Here is a 20165-nt window from a genome sequence, read left to right on the forward strand (position 1 = left end):
CCCCCACCTCGGCCTTCAACCTGCCGCCGCCCGGTCTCCAGCCGCCAATTCTGTTACTCCGTCTGCAACCGCTACGCCGTCTCCAGCAGCCGCAACTCCAAGCGAAATCCGGTGACTTCTAACCTTTGTTATTTCGTTATTTCGTATTGCATTTTATTTCATTATTTCATATTCCATCCTTATTGCATTTTATTTCATTATTTCATATTCCATCCTTAGTATTTTGCTCGTAGTAGCCCCTGTACCTTGTCTGTTGTCTGTTGTTGCTGTTGCTGTGGTCGTTTCTTAGTTTTACTTCGGGAATATTACTTTGAATGTGTGTGAGCTTTGTATTTCCTTGCTGCTGCTTTGATACTGTCACCGGGTTCATCTTTATATTTTCCTATACTGTCGGGTAGTTGTGGCTGTGGGTGGTAATGGGTGGATAGGGTCATGTCCGAGGGGGTTGGGGCGTGGGGCCGTGGTGGGGGCGGGGGATGGGGAGAGGGCCGGAGTGGGCGGGAGGCCACGGTTGGGCCGAGGGGGAGGTAGTGGGGGGCGTGTGGATAGCGACGGTAGGCTGAGGGTTGGGTCTTGGAATATAGGGACCCTTCAGGGTAAGTCCGTAGAGCTTGTGAAGATTCTTAGGAAGAGGAGGATCAACCTTGCGTGTGTCCAAGAGACCAAGTGGGTAGGGTCTAAGGCTAGGGATGTGGATGGTTACAAGCTGTGGTACTCTGGGAGCGAGAGGCGTAGGAATGGAGTTGGCATCTTAGTAGATGAAGAGCTTAGAGGTCAGGTAGTGGAGGTGAAGAGGATCAACGATAGGTTGATGACTATTAAGTTGGTCATTTGGGGGTTTACCTTGAACGTGTGTAGTGCTTATGCGCCGCAAGTGGGAGCGGAGGGGGAGGAGAAGATGCGGTTCTGGGAGGCTTTGGAGGAGGTGGTGAGAGGCGTGCCCAGTTCGGAGAAGATTGTTGTAGCAGGGGATTTCAACGGGCACATCGGGGCGCTACCGGGAGGCTTTGGGGATGTGCATGGTGGTTTTGGTTTTGAAGAGAGAAATGAAGAGGGGGCGACCCTATTGGAGTTTGCGAGGGCCTTTGGGCTGGTGGTGGTGAACTCGGGCTTCCCGAAGAAGGACGAGCACCTGATCACTTTTCGGAGCGCGATAGCCAGGACCCAGATTGACTTTTTGTTGCTTAGGAAAGGGGATAGGGCGTTGTGTAAGGACTGTAAAGTCATCCCGAGTGAGAATCTCTCGACCCAACATAGCTTTTGATTATGGATTTGGGTGTAAAGAAGAATAGAAAGAGGAGGAGTAAGGAGTGTAGACCGAGAATTAAGTGGGGCGGCTTGACGCCAGTGAATGCGTGGGAGATAGGGGAGAGGTTGGCGGGCAAGGGGGTGTGGGAGTGTAGGGGGGACGTGGATAGTATGTGGGACAGGGCGGCAAGGTGCATCAGGGAGAATGCAAGGGAGGTGTTGGGTGTTTCTAGGGGCCGGGCCGGTCACCATTGGGGGGATTGGTGGTGGAATGAAGAGGTGGAGAAGAAAGTGGAGACCAAGAAAGAGGCGTATGCTAAGTTGGTGGAAAGTAAGGACGAAGAAGAGAAGCGGGAAAACAGGAAAGAGTACAAGCTAGCGAGGAAGGAGGCGAAGTCAGCGGTCATGGCAGCTAAGACGGCCGCTTTTGAGAGCTTGTATGCAGGGTTACAGGGGAAAGGAGGGGAGAAAAAGTTGTTTAGACTCGCTAAGGCTAGGGAGAGGAAGGGTCGTGACCTCGATCAGGTGAGGTGCATTAAGGGGGAGGACGATAGAGTGTTGGTGGAGGACGGCCACATAAAGAAGAGATGGCAGTCGTACTTTCATAGGCTCTTGAATGACGAGGGGGACAGAGCTATTGTGTTAGGGGAACTGGAGCACTCAGAGGAGTGTCGGGATTTTAGCTATTGTAGACGTTTTAAGGTAGAAGAGGTTAGACAGGCAGTCCGCAGGATGCGTAGAGGTAGGGCGACGGGGCCGGATGAGATATCGGTGGAGTTTTGGAAGTTCGTTGGAGAGGCTGGTGTAAGGTGGTTGACTGGATTGTTTAATGAAATTTTCAGGACCGCAAAGATGCCCGAGGCGTGGAGGTGGAGTACCATGATCCTTCTCTATAAGAATAAGGGGGACATTCAGAGTTGTAATAACTATACGGGGATTAAGTTATTGAGTCACTCTATGAAGATCTGGAAGAGAGTGGTCGAGGTGAGGCTGAGACGGGTAGTGTCTATCTCGGAAAACCAGTTCGGATTTATGCCCGGCCGCTCGACGACGGAGGCAATCCACCTGGTACGGAGGTTGGTGGAGCAGTATAGGGAAAGGAAGAAGGATCTGCACATGGTGTTTATCGACCTGGAAAAAGCTTACGACAAGGTCCCCAGGGAGGTGCTTTGGAGATGCTTGGAGGTGAGGGGAGTACCGCAGGCATATATCAGAGTAATTAAGGATATGTATGAGGGAGCGAAAACCCAGGTGAGGACGGCGGGAGGAGACTCAGAGCATTTCACTGTCCGGATAGGATTGCATCAGGTATCTACTCTTAGTCCCTTTTTGTTTGCGTTAGTAATGGATGTGTTGACGCGGCGTATTCAAGGGGAGGTGCCGTGGTGTATGCTCTTTGCAGACGATGTAGTTCTGATAGATGAGACTCGAGGGGGTGTAAATGACAAATTAGAGATGTGGAGGCAAACTCTTGAGTCTAAAGGGTTCAGGGTGAGCAGAAGCAAGACAGAGTATGTGGAATGTAAGTTTAATGACGTGAGGCGGGAGAACGAGGTAGTAGTGAAGCTGGAAGCACAGGAGGTATGTAAGAGGGATAAGTTCAAGTATCTCGGGTCCGTGATCCAGAGTAACGGTGAGATTGACGAGGATGTCTCGCACCGTATTGGGGCGGGATGGATGAAGTGGAAACTCGCGTCGGGGGTGCTGTGTGATAAGAAGGTGCCGCCCAAGCTTAAAGGCAAATTCTATAGGGTGGTAGTCCGTCCGGCCTTGCTGTATGGAGCGGAGTGTTGGCCAGTTAAGAACTCCCACATCCAAAAAATGAAGGTGGCAGAAATGCGGATGTTGCGCTGGATGTGTGGACTGACTCGAGGGGATAGAGTTCGGAATGAGACTATCCGGGAGAAGGTTGGTGTGACTTCAGTGGAGTGTAAGATGCGGGAAGCACGATTGAGATGGTTCGGACACGTGAAGAGGAGGGGCATGGATGCCCCGGTCCGTAGGTGTGAGAGGCTAGCGTTGGATGGTTTTAGGCGGGGTAGGGGTAGGCCGAAGAAGTACTGGGGTGAGGTGATTAGGCGGGACATGGAACAGTTACAGCTCACCGAGGACATGACTCTAGATAGGAAGGTCTGGAAGACGCGAATTACGGCAGAAGAGTAGGGCCAGATTGGGTCGCTAGTGTAGGGAATTACTTGGTGGGGTTTTTTTTTTATTTTTATTCCGTATTCAGTGTTCCATGCTTATTACGAATCTGTGTGCTTTCCTCTGCTTTCCTCTGTTTTATATTCCTTATGGGTGCCGTATTTATGTTATGTCATCTGCTTCTGTGCTTTACTATGTGTTTGTGTGATATCTTGTGCCTTGAGCCGGGGGTCTTTCGGAAACAGCCTTTCTACTTCATCAGAGGTAGAGGTATGGACTGCGTACATCTTACCCCCCAGACCCCACTAAGTGGGAATACACTGGGTTTGTTGTTGTTGTTGTTGTATATCCAGAGAATTCATTTTATTGTTAGAAATCTCTTGCCCCTATGTTACTGATGCCATCCTGTGTTATTCATTCAGAAAATGCTCTGCTTGGATCCCAGCAAGAGAATCACCGCCAGGAATGCCCTTGGGCATGAGTACTTCAAGGATATTGGGTATGTACCGTGATTCTTTGCCCCTTCATCCAGAAAGCTATTTTAAATTTGGTATGTCATCTACAAGGTTTTGTTCTGGAGAATCTATGTGATCTTTAGGGCCTTTCTTGCACCCCCCCCCCCCCCCCCCCCACCCCCCTTAAATTTTTCTTCTAAGGTGATTCAATTTATATTAGCATGGTCTTGGCAAAGCCGTCATGGATATTTCCTGTTCCAGCATCTGTGGTCACAATTCGTGTCCAATTGTTGTAGCATACTTTCCAATGTAATATCCTTTTTGTCCTATTTTGGAGTTTGTATCCTTGTACAATCAATAACTACTTGTTTAGATACACCAGTGGATACTGTAATGTTAAATACATTGGTTTTGGTGTGTCATTTACGAGTTTTGCATAGTTTTGCCAAGTTAAACAAAGCTTGAGTTGATTATCCGACTCCTTGCTTATGCCAGTGCCATTCCATGATGATGCAGCTGGTCTATATCCAGTTCTATTTTGATGTTACATTCCAGTTGGTCCCATAGTTCATGATTTCAATAACATTACAATTTACAGCATACGCCAAAATCTGTTGCTGAGAGACTATGCAATTATCTCATCTAATTTACCTCAGTTGGGGGGGGGGGGGGGGGGGGGGGGGGGGGGGGGCGCATGTAAATAGTGTTTCCCAAATGATTTCGTCCATTGTACTTCCATTTTCAAGCTATACGACATGTCCTTTAGTCTAGTAGCACTCCAAGATCCAGCGCGTTGCCAAAATATTTTGGTGTCATTTCGAAAGAAAAATCAACGAACTGCTTCATGACTGTTATGGAATACTTCAAATGGTGAATGCAAAGAAATGAAAGAAGTCGTAAAAGGAGAAAAATGGTCATCAAAAATCACGAGAAAACTTTTAAAATCTAAGCGGTTTTTTGGTTTAATGGATTCAGTGAAATAATGGTTTAGGATTTGGCATTGGTTAAACAAATATTTGGTTTGTTTCTGAATCTTGTATAGTTAAATTTGGTATAATTTGGTGCATCAACTGATGTATTATACCAAGAACATTGTGGTATAATAATACCATAATTATGTTGTATGAGAACCAAACATTCAAAATGCAGAACACTACCATTTCAAATCTCAAATCCTTTCTCAAACCCTTGTGTAGTTTGCATGCAAATGAGGGTCAATATGGTTGGCAATACCATGAATAAGTTATATGTTGTTGCACCATAGGAAATTTCGAAAAGGTAAAAGTATATTAAGAAGTTCAGCGTGTGCTAACTAAATTTATTTGCGTGCAAATTAGGGTTAATAATATGAAGAATACAATGTGGATATGAGATTTTTATATGAGGTGTATTGGAAGTGATTTAGGGCCAAACCGAATTCGAAACTACACTATGGAGTAAAGCTTCAAATGGGCGCGCACTAAGCCTGGCTTCAAACGGTCACTACTCTCAATGTATAATGAGTTAGGACTTGGCTAATATATCTAAATAAAGTTCTTTGCTTCTAATTTTCAATGGTTCAAATCGTTAGTCACTTAAACTTCTATACAGAATGTTATGGCCAATATACCCAACACTGTCCAATTTGGGCGACTTCACACCAGAGAGCACGCATGTGAAAATCCACTGCTCCATCTGCAGGGTCAACTACGCATTCACGTTATAGCTGAATAGTAATACGCCTGAGAAATCTGTAAGTACCTTTTGTTCGACTTTTAGCCATGTTATAGCGGCATATTAATGCACCTGAGAAATTTCTAAGTAGCCAGAGAAAATTGAATAAAAGGTGTCATCCAAATTTGGTTTTAAATATCAGTGACACTTGACCAAGCTCAAGGGTCAAAGCCATTTAAAAAATTGATTAAGTTAATTAGGGACTCAATTAATATTTTTAAAACTTCTTAATCTTATTAAAAATACAAATCAACCCACAACTATATTTTTGATAAAATAAGTTTTTCAAAAATCAAAAATCCCTTCTCTCTCCTCTCAAACGTCTTGACTCTCTCTCCCAAAAGAAACCACCAAATAGCTGCTGCAATCCATTGACAACAGATCGATGCGACCTTTGAACTCGGCGGCTTTCAACCTTTGGCGACAATAGTTTCAAGTTTTTCATCGTTCCTTTTCGACTTTCAACCGTCAATTTCCTCCACAACCGATTGACGTGATAACATTCTCTGTTGACTTTCAACCTTTGATGTCAACAACTTCGAGTTATTCATCGTTCCTTTTCTACTTTCACAGGTAAAAAATTAGAGCTTTTTAGTTATGACGAAAAAGAGAAACTTGAGTTAACTTCTCTTCTCTTATAGGTTAACAATTTTAATATTTGTTGCTTAAAAATGAAATGGAGACTAAGAAAATCCTAGTTTGTGGTATTTCTTCTCTTAATATGGCGATTGATGTAAATATGGTATCTTTTTAGAGTGAAATATGATTTTTCGTTGTTATTGTAGTTCTTGTTTTTGAACACTATTGTAAAAATAGTGAAACTTGAATTTTAAATTTTTTACGGAGACATCTGTTGTGACCAAATCTAACTAACTGTTGGTTTTGTTGGTTTAAGTGAACACTTACAAACAAATGTTAATCTGTTAGTGTTTGTTGTATTTTTTGTTGTTTGTGTTTGTTGGTGTTGTTGGGAGTGCGTTGTTGTTGTTGTTGTTGCTGGTGTTGTATTTGTAAATATTGATAAATGTTTCTGGTGTTGGAGTTGAATATTAGTGTTGTTGGTTTTGTTTGTGTTGTTATAGTTGTAAATGTTGGTAAATGTTAATGTTGTTGGTGTTTATGTATTCGTAAATATTAAAGTTGTTGGTGTGTGTTGGTGTTGATGGTGTCGATTTATTTGTGTTGTTGCTGGTGTCTTGGTAAATATTGGTGTTATTGGTATTGTTATATTGATAAATATGGTATATTGAAAAATTGTGATATTGTTGTTGGTGTTCTTGTTGATACATGTATGTATGTGTGTATGTATGTATGTATGTATGTATGTATCTATGTATTTATGTGATAGAAATGTTGTTACTATTGATAAATTTTGCTACTGGTCTATTTTTTTCAACAAATAACTCATATGTTCCAACAGATGGTTCATCTGTTAAAAAAACAACAATAATTGTTTCAATAGATGACTCATCTGTTGCGATAAATAGGTCAATTGTTGGATGAAATCATAACAGTTATTTCAATAGTTGACTGTCAAGACTGTTTTAATTTCTTTCAACAAATGGGTAATCTGTTGCAATAGATGGGCCATCTGTTAGAAGAAATCAAAACAGTACTGGGTATATTATTTTGATTTCATCCAACAGATTATCTACCTATTGCAAAAGATGATCTATCTATTGCAACAAATTATCTATCTGTTGGAAGAAATTAAAACAATATTGAAATTATTTTTATCTCTTTCAACATATCACTCATCTGTTGCAATATATGAGTATATTGTTGGATGAAATAAAAACAGTACATCCTACTATTTGATTTTTTCCAGCAGATGACCCATTTGTTGCAATAGATTACCCATCTATTGGAAAAAATAAAAACAATATTAAAATAATTTTTATTTCATCCAAAAAATCACTCATTAGTTGGAACTATTATTTTATTGTATTGTACTTATTACATTTACTATTATCCCTTTTTAATGATGCATAAATCAATTATAATCTTTTTTATTTTCCTCTTATTTGTAGATAAAATGACTCCTAAAAGAAAATAAAGTGAATCAACTCTAAGAAAAGGAAGAAGTAAAGTAGCTAGGTTACATTCACCAGTACATGAGCTTGTTGTACAAGTAATATCTCAATCAAAAACAAAAAAATGAACATGAAGAAGAGGAAAGCGTCACAAGAGATATAGAATTTAGATCAAAAAATCAATATGATCTAAATGCTAATATTGATCCTAATAGCCCTTCCACTGAAGAGTTTGTCAAAACCTTTAATATTGATAGTTTTCCTATGAGAAAGCAGTGCGATGGTACCACAAATTTAACTGGTGATTGTGTGGTAAAGTCAGCCATGAAAAAATCTTTTGATGCCTTAAAAAAATACTTCGAGAATAAAAATGGAATGCTTATTTCAGGGGCAACTGCTTTGGGCAATAACTTAATTTGTCGAAGGACAATAATGCTAGTTTTTAAATGAGCATGATGTATGGTCTTCTCAAACGTAGGTTTATGTATGAAAATAAAGATAAGATGAATTATGTGTGGATAAATTACAGTGGCATGTCACTTTATTTTGGTTGAAAGGAGTTTTCCCTGGTTAATGGACTAAAATATTATCCTCTTTCTCAATCTATACCTATTGTAACACAAAAAAACACCCCGCATACCATAAACAATAACAAAGAAAAGAGCTACGACTATTTAAAAAACTCCAAAAGATAAGTCAAGTGATGGTGATGGCTTGGTGTTCCTTGTTGGTCTAAGCTTCAAAAACACAAATTAGTAGAAGATTTGAAAGGTATAAGACTTTCAAAGAAGCACAAGCAATTATTGTGCTTGGTTTGGTTCATACATAATATTCTTTGGGTGAGAGACATTAACAACAACATACCACTTGGTTTAATAAAGCTCTCCGAGGATCTTGAAGCATTTAACAACTATTCTTGTAGTCCTGAAAGCTTCAAAATGAGTGTCAAATATTTTTTGACTCTATTAACGCTAAAGACAGTCAATTTATATGACTTTTCATGGGCTCTCATGGTAAATTTTTTATTATGTTTTATTTATTTTTTATTGAATAATACTTTTGATTTATTTACATAATTTTATAGGCTTGGGCATTTGAGGCCATTCTTTACCTCAGACAACAAGTGAACTACCAAGAAAAAGTTTCATATCCAAAAATCTTGAGATGGTTGTCGATCAAAAATAATAAAAAAATAATATTTTTTGATCTTTTCAACCCTCTAAGGAAGCAATAAGTTTATTTTAATTAATAATTTAATCATCATTCTAATATATGTGCTGATATATTTTATATTGTGCATCCGTGACTTATACTGACTAATTGAGAGTTGAAGATATCATTTTTTGTTACTTTACGGTATGTGCAAACTTTATCGGATCCTAAGGTAATTGATAGAATAAAAAAGAAATTGGTTGAAGCAACAACCATTGATAACACTCAACTTACTCCCATATTTACGGGGTAAGGCGGTCGTTGTCAATATCCCAACTCGCGTTGGGATCGAATCCACAAGGAGTAAAATGCAAATTTCAAGTCCTATGGGTGCTCTAATTACTAAAAGGATACCCGGAATGCAAGCAAACACAAGATGTAATAAAATGTGGGGTTTGAATTTGAGTTTGTTTGTAATAATTTTTAGTCAAACAACACAGTAGAATAACACTTTTGATTTAAAATCAAGTTTAGAGGTAATCTTGTGATTATGCCTACCTAAAAGTAAAGAGCATGTGGGTTAATAATGGTTTACATGAATCTTAGTTGTTCCGTGAGAGATAGGCTAGGTCAAAGGTCTTTATGGTTAATCTTTCAACAAAACCACAAATATATCACCCATTGGCTCTTTTGAGTACCTAACGAGTGTGTCATTCATAGTCACCCAAAACCTCAATTAGACATCCGTATTTCTAGGAAAATGCCTATGATATGACTTACACTTCATTTGCACTTATTTCTAAAATTGTAAAAGATAGTAACCCACATGCTCAATTATCCACCATTGCCTTGTGCCCCTACAACGCTCTTTAAAAGATGCTATGGGTTCCCATATATTCACCTTCATCCTTATTTCAAGGATGATGAAGGGTTTCTAGAGTTTGGAGTTTTCACCCATCAAACCCATTTGGAGATTTAGGATTTTCACCCACAAATTTGAACTATTAAACTTAAGAAATGGTGGAATCCATACTTAACAACTAAAGATTATGCAAACGCAACAACACCCACATGCAATTTACACTTTAGTTCAACATAATCCCAAGACTAAATTACTTAGCTACTCATAAGAAGGTAGAGAAAGATATATGATAAGGATTATCCAAAGCATCCATCATTCACAAAACACTAAAAATTTAAGTCTCCAAAATTAGTTACAATCTTGCCCAGTTGGGGTTCTAGTTTCAAATTCAAAAGTATCTATGAGGCAAATAATACCCAAAGAAGAAAGGGTTTTTGCCTATATAAGGTTTGGGATTTAGCCAAGTGAAATTACAAAATTGCCCTGGGAAACATTCCCTCTTAGCCATGATTGCATGAAGTTGTCTGCGACCGCGGCCAATGCGACCGTGGTATGGTTTCACGATCGCGTTCTATTGACCATATTGACTGACCACGATCGTGGTCATTGGCCCGCGATCGCGATAACTGATGCTGATGACTATTCCAGGTCTTTAGCTACACTTCTTTGCTTTTACTTGATGTCTTTTTGCTATAATCCACATCTTTTCATCTCACCAACTCTATGCTTGTAAATATGGATGTTAGTGCATTAAATCATGATTATGTCTCATTTATTTATATAAAGTTTGGTAGTGTGCATGAAAGTTGAGTACAAATGAGTGGTATAATCACCACTCATCAACACCCTTAACTTAAAACCTTGCTTGTCCTCAAGCAACACCATCCCTTATCATGAGACAATTTCATATGTATGCCCACTTTCTATTACCCAATGATCACAATGACTTTAGCTTGATTACTACCACAAAAAGATCTTCAAACATGGGCAAGAATGATTTTGACTACACCCCTTAACATAAAATGGAATAATAAAGGACACAATAGACTTTAAGGAGCAACCATGTAACAACTACTACTCACTCTAGAAATGACTCCCCTTTTAGAGTCAACTACATTATACTTCCTTTTATCTCATTGTGCAAAAGATGACAAAGTCACCCACCTCAACTTGTTCACATGCCTACTCACAAGAAAGAAAATTTCACACACCTAGTTATCAATCACTCAACAAGGAGTTTAAGTGCAAACACTCTCTATCTCAAGTGATTCTCAATGTTAACAAGTACCATACCATAGGCTTGAACTTATTTTCAATCGCCACCACAATGAACATATTTGGTTGGGAATCACAAAGGTATTTTTGAGGTTGTACTGTAGGTTTAGGGTAGGGTAGGACATCAATTTAGGATAACAAGGCTAAACTCTCCTTGAACTTCTACATCAGACTCATTTCACTTTTGCTTTTGGGCAAATTCTTTTCTTTTATTATTGCCTACTTAGACTTTCTTGCTTTACCTACTTTCTTTTCACATCTTTTTCTTCTCTTTTTTTGTGCACAAAAATTGATACGTTTGTTTTCTTTGATGGATCTTTTCTTTCCTCTAATTATTTTTCTTTAATTATTTAGGCTCGTAGGCACTTTCTTATGACATCATGGACCAAAGATGCCTCTTTCAATTTCTACCACCCTCAACTTAGGCTTTTAGCCTCAAGTAACATTCTTTTAGTCCAAGGAGTATAGGGTTCAAGAGAGGAGTAATAGAAAGGTCATGACTTGCAACATGTTTGCCAAAGAAAAGTCCAAAGGATCAAGGTGGATGACTAGGTATAAAACCTATGTATTGGTCGGATTTTTAGGTTAAAGTGGGCTTCCAATGTCACAAAGATGGCCCAAGATCATTTTACCAACCAAATACAATCAAAATTTAACCTTGATAGACTAATAGGGAAAGTTCTAGATGGTACAAGTATACAAGATATATAGATAATTAAGCTCCCACACATGGCATATGAATCTCATCAAGGGGCTTCAATTATTCCTCCCACTCGAGACAAAAGTTAAAGTACCCATAATTTTTTTAAGTCAATTGTTGGAGTCATAAAAAAAGAAGTTGTGTTATAAAGTTGCTCACGTCCATGCCCTTGAGTATAGTAAAAAAACTAGATGGATTAGGGCGTTTGTATTGCATTCGCACCATGCATAATTTTCTAATCATGGCAATAAACTAAGCTCTTGTCTCATATCGAGGCTTTAATACGGGCTACTCACCTATATGGCTACTTAGACTTCGCCAATGGGTATGAATGCCATCCCAAATCAACAATGATTCAATGCCACAGGTACTCAAACTTCCTTTGCATTTGTGATCTTGATGCCATGGCTACTCAAACTTTCCCTGCATCCATGACTAAAACCCACTCACGATGCTTTCCCCTTAAGAATGTCATCACTGAGTCTATTATAGGGGAAAACTCATCAAGTAACCAAAATTAAATAAAACAATAATCTAGAAAAATAGTACCTAATCCGTGCAAATGTGGGCACATCAGAGTGCCCAAATATTACAACCCAAATAAAAATAAGAATTATCTAAAAGAGCAGAAAAATATAAAGAAATATCAATAATATAGGCCCAACTCAAATGAATATGGAGACAGGCAGCCCCAACTTAAAAGGTAGCAGCGTCCCCACTGCATAAATAATCAAGGATAAAAGAGATAAGGGTGCTCCCTAAAACCGCATCAAGGGCTGCTGTCACTCTCAGAGCTGCTGTCACTCTCAGACTCTGCATCATCATCAGTCTCCTCAAGATTGGACCAATCGACCAGTGAATCATCATCACTTTCCACCAAAGATAATGGAAGTCGATCTTAGGGTTTTAGGACCTTTTATAGGCCCTTCACCCCCTTCCACATCTTGTTAAAGAACTTATCCCTCTTCTTCTCCCTTATGACCATCTTTTCATGTGCAATCCTGAGATCTCGATGTGATTCTTCCCAAGATGAGTAGGCTTTCTCAAGCCTAGAAATAGTAGCTTCCTGCTTATTTTAATCCTCTCTGTACTTCTCATAATCAGACCGTGACACATATGAATGATGATTGGTGAAGGGCTCTCCCGGTCCCTGGGGAAAACTAGACACAATCTCCTTGATGGAAGCAATATCAACTCCAATATACTCAAGACGATTGATGGTGGATGACTTATGAAACTCAGGCTTAATATATACCGACTTCCCCAAGTCGATCTTTCGCTTCTTGCCTTTTCCAGGTGCGCCCTCCCCTCGAATCCACAAGGGGTAGTGGGGGGGGCCAGGGCGCACCCAAGTGTCTCTAGCATAATCCTCAATCCTTACTCTCCTACAAATCTCAGTAATTAATGAGGCAAAGAAGATATGCGTACCACCTTAGTCCTTAAAGTGGTCCATTTCATTGACCATGATCTGACCAATATCTAAAGGAATGCCGTCTAAAATGCAAGCAACCATTCGAGCACACAGATCTGGGACTGCTGTCATGTGGGTGCAAGGAGAGACTCAGCTACATATAACATGTAACCAAATTTGAGCCTCAAAACTGAAGTCATTCATGGAGATGTTGCTTTTTATTTTTGTCTATGAAACTTCCTTTTCGGGACACAATTTTTCTGCCAACCAACTTCCCGACTTACACCCTTTTGCTTTGAATTCCCCCATGTCCACATTTTGGAACCCATAGATATCATTGATTTGCTCCACCCTAAATCTCACCAGTTTTCCACGGATCTTAATAGTCATATAGAATAGATCTGAGAAAGATACTTTATTGATGTTGGCGTAGAATTCATGGACCCATTGTTCATTTGTGAAGCATGGATTGGGGGCAAAAATTGCCACCCTGTGTCCTCAAGATTTTCATGAAATTCCAAAAGATTTTCCAGCACATTATCCAAGAAAATTCCTCTTTTCGGGAGCAGCTTTGTCCTTGGAAGATCACTGTAGTAGGAGTGTGGTACTTGGGTGCCATGAATCAGATGTGATCATACTTGTCCATGAGATTGTCCTGAAAATCACTAGGGACACATGATATTAATCAATGACAATTTTACATGCAAACTATGCCACACTGTTCACTAAAGCTCATTGGAATGGGTACTTTATGATGCTTGGCTAAATATTGGAAGTGCAGAATTTTTGACCTAGTAAAAAATAAGCCTCGATTACTGCAATCATGGGCCATGACCACGTTTGCATTGTCACGATTGTCGATCACGACTGTGGTTGTGATAACTGAAGATAGTTTCATACCAACTTTCCATGTTCAGAATATCCCAAATTTTTAGGCCACTAGCATGTTCTACAACATTGAGTCACATTAAGACCAACTTGAACAATGCTATTAGGTGCTCTAATGCCCATTTTAAGTGCAAAAACCATTATTAAAAGCTCATTTGGACAAAGTATCAAACACTTGGTATGCACACCTTTTTTGTCTACCTTTCGCACACATTCTTTACTCAAGTCTTCCCCACTTGTGTGCACACTTTACTTTAGCAGCTAACACTACACAAAATACCAAGTATGAAAACATGGAAGCATATCAATTAAAAAATTTTAGGCCCTCTCTATGTCATGGATTCTATGGCCTATTACCAAAAATCAAAGCATAGATTCATGATACCTACCAGATTTGTTATGCAAGAGGGATGCAAGGATGTCTTTGGAGAACTTACTAGCTTGGCTAGAATTTGGTCCAATTAGAGAGTAAAACTTGAAAGAGAGTGTGAGGGAAATGGGAAAAATTAGTGGTCATGTAGCTAAAATGACCGCGATCACGGATACGTAGATGGCCGTGATCGCGATAATTGATAATATTTCTACTTCCCTATTTTCTCCTGTTCATCCCACTTCTCAAATTCACAGATTTTTCCCTGTTCAGCTTTCAATGAAAATTTTTTCACACTTTCCCTTTGTTAAGATCATCCAATGCACTCCATTGTGCCATAAATACATGAGTTATTCATATGCAAAAATGAACATCTACGCTACGAAATCATAAGAAAAGGATATGAGCCACTTTTGTGGCATTTATGGGTTGCCTCCCACACAGTGCCTTAGTTACCGTCATGGCACGACATGTTTATTGTTGTTTCATCCTCAAGGTAGGTCCTCAAGCCTACCTTCTTTTACCTCCTCAATCTCAACATCCACCACTGACATAACTAGAAGCTTCACAGATTGCTTCTTAGTCTTACAAACCTTGAAAGTGACCTCATCCTCTTGCACCTTAAACTTTGTCTCTCCTATTTTTAAGTCAACAATGGCCCTTTCGGTGGCTAAAAATAGACGACCAAGTATGATAGGTACCTCTTGGTCCATTTCACAGTCTAAGACCACAAAGTCCGCCGGAAGTATAAACTTGTCCACTTCAACTAGGACATCAAATAAAATTTCCACCAGCCTTTTGATAGATCGATCCGCTATTAGAAGTCGCATAGAGGTCAGGGTAGGGGCATTCAAACCAAGATTCTCATAGATGACAAAGGGCATGAGGTTGATGCTTGCACCAAGGTCGCATAGGGCTTTTGCAAACATATGCATCCCAATGGTACAAGGAATTATGAAAGCTCGGGGATCATCTTTTTTTTACGCAACCGTAATATCCACAATAACACTACAACCGTGGTTGAATTCAATGGTGTCACCTTTGTCAATTTTCATTTTTGACATCAATTTCTTTATTAGCTTAGCATATCCTTGGATCTCTTGGATCACATCAAGTAATGAGATGTTTATCGATAGATTGCTAAGCTTGACCATGATTTTTTTAGCTTTTCACCCTCTTCATTACTTTGAAATCATTGAGGGAATGGGGGAGGGACTTGGATTGTAGGCCCTGTTTCACTTTGTGGATTTTCAACCTCAACCACTTCTTCGTCATCTTTCTCATCTTCTTCTTCTTGACTTTAAGGTAACACTTCCTTTGTATTAGCCTTAGATATCTTCCCACTCAAGTCATTTTTCAAGTGCTCATCAAGTGTTTTCCCATGCCTAGTGACAATTGCTAGGACTTGAGTGTTATTCTTTGGATTAACAATCGTGTTACTAGGGAGTCCACTTCTAGTCCTAGCATTTAGTTACATGGAGATTTTCCCAATTTGGGTTTATAATTGCTTGATGGAGGTGGAGTGGTCTACCACAGTTTGAGAGAGTTGAGAAAGGTCATATTTCAATTCACAGACCATCTTGTTCGTACCTTTCACCCTATTTAAACTTTGGGTCAAAACATCCTCAGTTTTAAACTTTTCGGGGTCGATAGAATTTAAATCTTTGTTCTTTGATCGATCATGGGGGGCACATAGCGGTCAAAATCATTCTCTCTATATCTCCAATCCCTATCATATTCACGGTCCATCCAACTATGATTCCTCCTTGCCTTTGATAGGCAGGAAGGGAACCCCCCAAATAGTTTACTAAATACCAGATCTCCTCATCTAACTTCTTGGCCTCTTCATCATCCTCATAGGCATTAGATGCTACAGTTTTTACCACTTTCGTGGGTGCACCCATAATATTCTTTGTCAAGAACTCAAGTTGGGTCATTATTTTTGCCATGCTCTCCACTCTTTTCTCATCCCACTTTCTTTATTCTTTATCAACCACGGATGTAGAGGGAGATCTTTTGGGAACTTCGGTATGTCGGGTATGCCAACCCTAATTTGCTTCTTACCTCTCCTAATAATTGAATTAACACATGTTAGTTCATCTTCACTAGGGAACCTCCCATCACATTGTCCACCATGGTTTGGTTAAGTGGATAAAGGGCCCAGTAGAAAATTTGGAGAAGCATCTTCTCTGGGACATCATAGTTTGGACACTTCGCTAATTTTCCATTGAATCATTCCCATGATTCAAATAATGGTTCCCCACTCAATCGACTAAAATTTATGATCTCATCCCATATTTCAAGCATTTTGGATGGTGGGAAATATCGATCAAGAAAAATCGTGGTAAGATCATCCCAAGTAGTGATTGAACCAGGTGGGAGTGAACGGAGACAAAACATTGCCTCACCCATTAAAGAGAATGGGAAAAGGCAAAGACGAATAGACTCTTGAGTGATGTGTGCGATATTGAAAGGTGCACACACTTCCACAAAATTCTTCAAGTGAACATTGGAATCCTCATATGCTTGTCCACCATATAGCCCTTTCATTTGTAACATGTATAACATTACACTAGTTACATGGAAAACTCTATTCCTATTAGTTGGTAAGATACAGATTGGACTTACTTGTCCCACATCATTGAGTTGTCCCTCGTCATCGAGAGGAACATAAAAGGTCCCCATATTACTAGAACTGTCACTCATTGTTACATAACACTACGATCACCTACAAAAATCAAAGTCAACAAAGAAAGTAAATCACACCACACCGGGTATACCCAAGTAAAAAAACACACCACACAAGTGAAATCTATATTCTACTCCTTGGATATGGCGCCATTTTGATAATGCTCAACTTAATTCTATGTTTATGGGGTAAGGTTGTTGTCAATATCCCAACTCACGCTGGGGTCGAATCCATAAAGAGTGAAATGCAAATTTCAAGTCCTATGGGTGCTTTAATTTATAAAAGGATACCCAGAATGCAAGCAAACACAAGATATAATAAAATGAGGGGTTTGCATTTGAGTGTGTTTTTAACACTTTTTAGTCAAAAAACACACTAGAATAGCACTTTTTATTTAAAATCAAGTTTAGAGGTAATATTGGGATTATGCCTACCTAAAAGTAAAGAGCATGTGGGTTAATGATGGTTTACATGAATCTTAGCTGTTGCATGAAAGATAGTCTAGGTCGAAGGTCTTTATGGTTAATCTTTTAACAAAACCACAAAGATATCACCCATTGGCTCTTTCAAGTACCTAACGAGTGTGTCATTCATAGTCATCCAAAACCTCAATTAGACATCCCTATTTCTAGGAAAATGCCTATGATATGACTTACACTCCATTTACACTTATGTCTAAGATTGTAAAAGGCAGTAAACCACATACACAATTGTCCACCATTGCCTTGTCCCCCTATAGCCCTCTTTCAAGGACTCTATGGGTTCCCATAGATTAACCTTCATCCCTCTTTCAAAGATGATGAAGGTTTTCTAGAGTTTGGAGTTTTCACCCATCAAACCCATTTGGAGATTTAGGGCTTTCACCCATAAATTCCAACCATTAAACTCAAGCAATGGTGGAATCCATACTTAACAACTAAAGATAATGCAAACACATAAACACCCACACACTATTTACACTCTATTTCAACATAATCCTGTGACTAAATTACTTAGCTACTCATGAGGATGTAGAGAAAGATATACCATAAGAATTATCCAAAGCATCCATCGTTCATAAAACACTAAAAATTTAAGTCTCCAAAATTAGTTACAATCTTGCCCAATTAGGGTTCTTATTTCAAATTCAAAAGTGTCTATGAGGTAAGCAATAACCAAAGAATAAAGGGTTGTTGCCTATACAAGGTTTGGGGTTCATTCAAGAGAAATTACAAAATTGCCCTGGGCAACATTCTCGCTTAGCCGTGATCACATGAGGTTGTCTGCGACCGTGGTATTGTTTTGCGATTAAATTCTATTGAACATCTTGACTGACCATGACTATGGCCTTTAGCCCGCGATTATGGTAACTAAGGCTGATGACCACTCCAGGTTTTCAGCTGCACTTCTTTGCTTTCACTTGATCTCTTTTTGCTTTAATCCACATCTTTTTATCTCACCAAATCTATGCCTGCAAAATATGGATTTTAGTGTATTAAATCATGATTATGTCTCATTTATTTGTATAAATCTTGGTAGTGTGCACAAAAGTTAAGTGCAAATGAGTGGTTAAATCACCACTCATCAACCACCAAAAGAAAAACACTTAGGAAGGGTGGGCTTATTCTTGGTGATATTATTTTTGATGGTGTTTATGTTGGTATTGTTGATGGTGCTTCTGGTGATGTTGGTAGTGGTGATGGTAATCTATTGGTGATGTGGTGGTGATAGAGTTATTGTTGGTGATGGAGTTACTATTGGCGGTGGTAGTGGTGATGCTGTTGTTGTTGGGGTTGGTGGTGTTGGTAAGCTGGTTGATGATCCTCTTGTAGTTTCTTAAACAAGAAATAATTATGATTATGATCATACCGCTTTTACAAATTGTTGTGGTAGGTATACCCCTTTAAGTTAACATACCACAGATTTCTCATATAGAATGGGTAGACAATTATTTGGAGGTGTTGCCTCTCCTCGCTTATGTTCTGCATGCAATTGTCAAAAGTGTAAGGAAAAACATAATGTAGTGATTAATGCTCTTAATGAAGTAACTTTGTTGTGTAGGAATTGTTATCTAAGAGGGGTGTCATTCAATCAACGAGGATTTCAAATACATTCACTCCATTAGAGGTTAAGAGGAGAAAGAAAGCAATTTCCAAGGTATTATCAAATATCAAACAAAGAAAAATTGTAACTTCTCTTGCTTGCACTATTGAGCAATGTACAAGGGCCAAAGGAGAGCAACATGAGCTGAAAAAAGTGAATATTTATCATTTATTGCAACAGATTACATATCTATTGCAACAAATTACCCATCTGCTGCATAACTTGCAGTACCTAGGTAATATGTTACGAAGTACAGAGATAAGTGCAATAGTATCCCATATGTTGCAATAGATTACATATCTATTGCAAAAAATAGGTTATCTATTGCAACAGATTATCCATATACTGCATAACTTGTAGTAGCTGGGTAATATGTTAATAAGTACAGAGATAAGTGCAATAAATATCCCATCTGTTGCAACAGAGCACATATCTATTACAATAGATTGGTCATCTGTTGTAACAAATTACCCATATACTGCATAATTGTCATGACCCAAAAACCAAGTGTCATGATGGCACTTTTCGCGACAAATCCTTGACAAGTAAGCCTATCACCCAAAGTGACATAAAATGCAGAATCAATACCAAAATCCAAGGCAAGACTTATAGAACGGAGTCGAACCACACACACACATATATATAGTAAAAATAGAGATACATAATCAAGATACCATATAATACCTTAAAACCTGGTGTCACAGCGTAAGAACTACTAAATACATCTCTGATGCCAAAGATACAATAACAATCCAAAAGAATCAAATATATCTCTAAATACTAAATAAGACATAAAATAGATAGGAAGAGGTAGTAGGCCAACACTTGAAACATAGGACGTCTGTTACTTTAAATATACTCTGAATGTCGCCTGAATCAACTATCCATGTGGTGCACTCATGCCTGATCTACACCAAAATGGCGCAGTAGGGATGATTATGGTCCACTCATACTCAGTAGGTATCATCGGCTAACTGAGTAAAGTAGAAAATAAAGTATATAAACACAAACTATGACATGTATCTGCAATAAAAAATATCTCAAATGGTAGCCGACACAGTCTCCACTAATAGTTCTATTATATACACATATAACAAATATAGGTAGGGTAAAGAAAAAAAAATACACATACACCAATTATA

The 20165-nt window shown here is 39.0% G+C and overlaps 1 protein-coding gene across 3 annotated transcripts in view; it reads left to right on the plus strand.

Annotated features, from left to right (window-relative positions):
- Positions 1–4270, plus strand: part of LOC107847789 (cell division control protein 2 homolog A) — a 37483-nt gene extending 33213 nt beyond the window's left edge. For all 3 annotated transcript variants that reach the window (XM_047395357.1, XM_047395356.1, XM_047395358.1), the window contains one exon: positions 3816–4270. In XM_047395357.1, the coding sequence (XP_047251313.1) occupies positions 3816–3984 (169 nt within the window). In that variant the 3' untranslated portion in view covers positions 3985–4270. The remainder of the gene's footprint in view (positions 1–3815) is intronic.
- Positions 4271–20165: the final 15895 nt, after the last annotated feature.

Source organism: Capsicum annuum, chromosome 8 (genome assembly GCF_002878395.1).
Source record: "Capsicum annuum cultivar UCD-10X-F1 chromosome 8, UCD10Xv1.1, whole genome shotgun sequence".
Lineage (NCBI taxonomy): Eukaryota > Viridiplantae > Streptophyta > Magnoliopsida > Solanales > Solanaceae > Capsicum > Capsicum annuum.